The sequence below is a fragment of the Pinus tabuliformis genome, chromosome 7 (assembly GCF_031772625.1).
Source record: "Pinus tabuliformis cultivar Carrire ecotype Pingquan chromosome 7, CPIR1, whole genome shotgun sequence".
Classification (NCBI taxonomy): Eukaryota; Viridiplantae; Streptophyta; class Pinopsida; order Pinales; family Pinaceae; genus Pinus; species Pinus tabuliformis.
In genome coordinates, this window is record NC_142293.1 from 271,743,245 (window position 1) to 271,747,197 (window position 3,953).

The 3,953-nt window shown below is 38.9% G+C and overlaps 1 protein-coding gene across 1 annotated transcript; it reads left to right on the top strand.

The window, feature by feature from the left end:
• The first annotated feature begins 1,163 nt into the window (after window positions 1–1,163).
• LOC149246926 (protein CYSTEINE-RICH TRANSMEMBRANE MODULE 9-like) lies at window positions 1,164–2,457 on the top strand. Its single transcript, XM_089455791.1, has 3 exons — window positions 1,164–1,331; window positions 1,729–1,861; window positions 2,028–2,457. The coding sequence occupies exons 1-3, from the start codon at window positions 1,280–1,282 to the stop codon at window positions 2,071–2,073; spliced, it is 231 nt and encodes a 76-aa protein (XP_089311917.1). The 5' UTR covers window positions 1,164–1,279; the 3' UTR covers window positions 2,074–2,457.
• The last annotated feature ends 1,496 nt before the right edge of the window (window positions 2,458–3,953 follow it).

The window sequence follows — 3,953 nt, forward strand, 5'->3', positions numbered from 1 at the left end:
AACATAGAGCATGCTATGGGTGTAAGTGAAGGGGAAAGTGAGAAAGAGTATATATGTAACCTCCAAGAGGTGTATAGAAAACATTAATGCTCACCATGGGAATGGCTATCATGAGGGTGGATGGGATTCCATAACACTTTTATGGCCACATGATAGGTGAGCCTAACCACTTCAATGGATTCTTGAGGTGGATAGTCGGTGGCATCGTATGCTAGCATGACCATCGAGGACCCCATTAAAACTAAATGCTCATCCTAGCTATATTTTTACACTATTATGACATTATGTATTGAGGATTCTAGGGTATCATTACATGGTCCTAAGAGCCTATTTTGTGCCCTGATAGGATGTAACAAAAACACTTTTTGATATATATATATATATATATATATTAACTTTTATGACTTTTGGTGTCCGAATAATGTGCATGTAACCCATGTTATTTTGTACATACATGCTTGTAAAAAAATATTTTATTAATGTAACAAATGCCAATCTAATAAAGAATTAGCCCAGAAATCAAACAATATATTAGATCCTCTTAATATATGTTGATAAGTAATGAATTCATACCATCTTTAAAATATTTGAAAAGAAACATAAAACTTATAACTAAATAGACATTAGTCAATTGTAACAACACTAGCTAGGACAACCTAAAAACTATCTAGTGAATGCCAAGAGTTAGAGCTTTGGACAACAACTTGATGGCTTTAGTGTATTCTCCAATGTTGTTGGTTGTAAGACCTAGGCCTATGACCACTAGTTAATCTATGGGTGAGAAGATCACCCCAGTGGCAAAATAAATGTTCTAGGTACTATGGTGGGCCTCATTCGTGAGTCTGACATAGAACAAGATGGAAAAAAAACCAACCTCCATGTCATTATATGATTAGTTGTATGCTATCCACCCCACATATGTTGTTGAGTCCTTACCAAACAATGATGTTATTGGTTCCATGTTGAAATGGTTTTAGGAAATAGATATAGCTTACACGACACCCAAGCTTAAGTCCCTTACATGGCAACTTCCATATCACTTATGCCCGCCCCGTGGCACGCGCTTCCCAATAGTCCTTTCGATATCGTAATTCGAAAACACGCATTCCATCTCATTAGATTTCTGCACGCGTATTCACGTTCCTATAAGATCTTGGTACTCACACTGAAAGCCAACGAAGCGCAAAGAACAGAGCGTGTCTTCCCAAACATTCTTCATCATCACATCATTTGATAATCAGAGGCAGATTGCAACCACATTCTCTAACGCTCTGCAAGTATGAGCTCAAATTACAGTCAGAAAAACCAGATGACTCCTCCTTCCTCTCAAGGTTTTTGCTCTCTTATACACCACTGCCTCACTGGTTTTATCAATTTCCTGGGCTCCACGTATTTGATATCATAGAAATGTTTTTGGAAGGTTTTTGCTCTCTTATACACCACTGCCTCACTGGTTTTATCAATTTCCTGGGCTCCACGTATTTGATATCATAGAAATGTTTTTGTTTTATACGACATGGTTGGAAGTTCAGTCAATGGAATGGCAACAAATGGTTTTTCTGATTTTGGAAAAAGTTATGAAATATGTCATATTCCGTCTGGATTTAGATGGGTACCAGATAATTTAATAGATCTCCCTGAATAGCTTTCTGGATTCATTAATTTTCTGAAAGTGTTTTGATATGGAGAAATATTGACAGGCAATTAGTTTTGTGTTATTGTGAACAGGGTATCCAACGGAAGGGCATCCTCAGGCATACCCCCCTCCTCCTCCTGGGTATCCTCAACATGTTTATCCTCCCCCTCAGGATTATGCTCCTGCTCAGACAAAGCAGAGAGGAGATGGCTTCTGGAAAGGATGGTGAGTTAACAATTTCTAAATTGAATTAATATGGATGTAATTCTGAATATATAGCTCAGAAGGTTTGCATGGTTAGAAAAACTGTGTAACATATCTGAAACTGGGTACTCATTTTTATTTTACAAATTCTGATAAAGCGGGCTTTCGTTGCTGTTCTATGTTGCAGTTGCGCTGCCCTCTGCTGCTGCTGTATGTTGGACGCTTGCTTTTGAGATGGTTCAAGATCATTAAAGCTCCCCAGCTATTACAGTCTCGCCATGGTTTTGTATAGACGGCGAAACTAGGGTTGAATGTGAGGATGTACCATATCCATTTTATTATTCGATGCTTATTAATTTATTGGGTTCACCTGCCTCCCCATAGGAATATTCGTTGCAATAATACGTGTATTTTATGATTGTTGCCCCTGGGCTAAGCCGCACTTACAAATTAATTATTGTTTCTGCATGTTATGCAGAAATTAGAATCTTTGTTCTGAAAATGGTTGTGGAATTTATGCAGAATGGTGGAAATGATCCAGGTTTCCAGGTCACGCGCATTTATGCAAAATCTAGTCATATTTTTCGCAGTTTCATATAAAGATTCATGGAATTTAGATACACGCAATATTTAGGAACAACCGAGCTATGTTTTTTTCTGAATCGTAAAGCTTTCTAAACATTTTTTAGAAAGAAAAAAACGCTCTCGTTGATAATAAACCAAACTACATTGTCAATATGTGAGCCATGATTCCAGAGAGTTCCATTATCTCAGGAAGTGAAGCGAAGCGTTCTAAACTTATAAACCAATATACGGGATTCAAGTTGATCTGTGGTTAAACTATTCAGATGTAGTAGTAAAACCAGAGTAAAATAACAAGCGGCATCATATCCTTCCCAATAATGAATAATGGATTTTAAATAAATAATACCCAACTTTAAATCTGTCATCTATTTTATGGGGATGCATAAATTTTTGTGGTATATATAGAAATTTGGGGAGCGTACAGCTGGGCACTTGTGGATTTTGTTGCCACTGGATACGTTATTTCCTTCATTCTTTGTTTTTGTATTCCCGATGCATTATGCGGACCATAAATTTTTATTTCTTCGAAGGGAATTTATTTATTTATTTTGTGCAGATGTGATTCTCTTGATTCTCTCGTTTCGGGAAACGAAAATATCGTCTAATTTCATTGGAAAAAAGAGTACATGGCCAGAACACCTAGCAATTACAATATATCACAAAATTCAAGGCAGCAGTGCCAGACAATAAGAGACTTGGACTAGACTGATTACACAAAATAACTGTCATCATTTGCTGTACAAAAGTAGATATCTGGACAGCATACAAAAAGTAATAGTATTCACCAAACATATATGGGGCAGAAAATCACAGAAATAGTGTTCTAGAGGGGAGAATTTGAAATTTTTTCAACGATAAACATTAATATGAAGTAATCACACACAAAGAATACGAAGAAATATTCTCATAAAACTCCAATTTCGTTGAAAAACCAGCTTAATAGAATTTTTTTAGTTTTTGGAAAAAATTTTGATCAGGCTTCTGCGTCATGTCCCTTACATTGACCAGGGAGGCCCTGCTCAACCCTTGGTGTAAGGACCTACAGCTCCGGCTTGAAGTGCGATGGCGTTCCGGTATAAGTGCGAGCTCTCTCTTGAAGTGTGCGATGTGTTATGCGCATATATGGGAGGGTGAGCGATGTTTATATGCGTGGGACATGTGTTAATACATATGGAGGCCGACACGACGACTTAGGGGACGACTTAGGGGCTTTTGCGATGGAGCAAGGGCATGGGAGAGGTCGGCTGGGCAAACCAGGACCTCCCCTACTACGCATATATATTGTAGAGTGTTGGCTCTCATTTGACATCAACTCACTCGCTCAAAACATCATCGCTCAACAAGGAAGGCACAGTCTAAGTGCGCAGAAGCTAAGAAAGGCGCAGATTTAGTATGCGTCCATTCTTGGGCAGGTGTGCACGGTGAAGCGCGGTTGTGGGTGAAGGTGCGGGCAGGAGCGCCCGGTGGTTGGGTGAGGGCGTGCACGGGTGTGTGGCGCCCGACAGGTTTGTGCAACGACTTGGTGTGG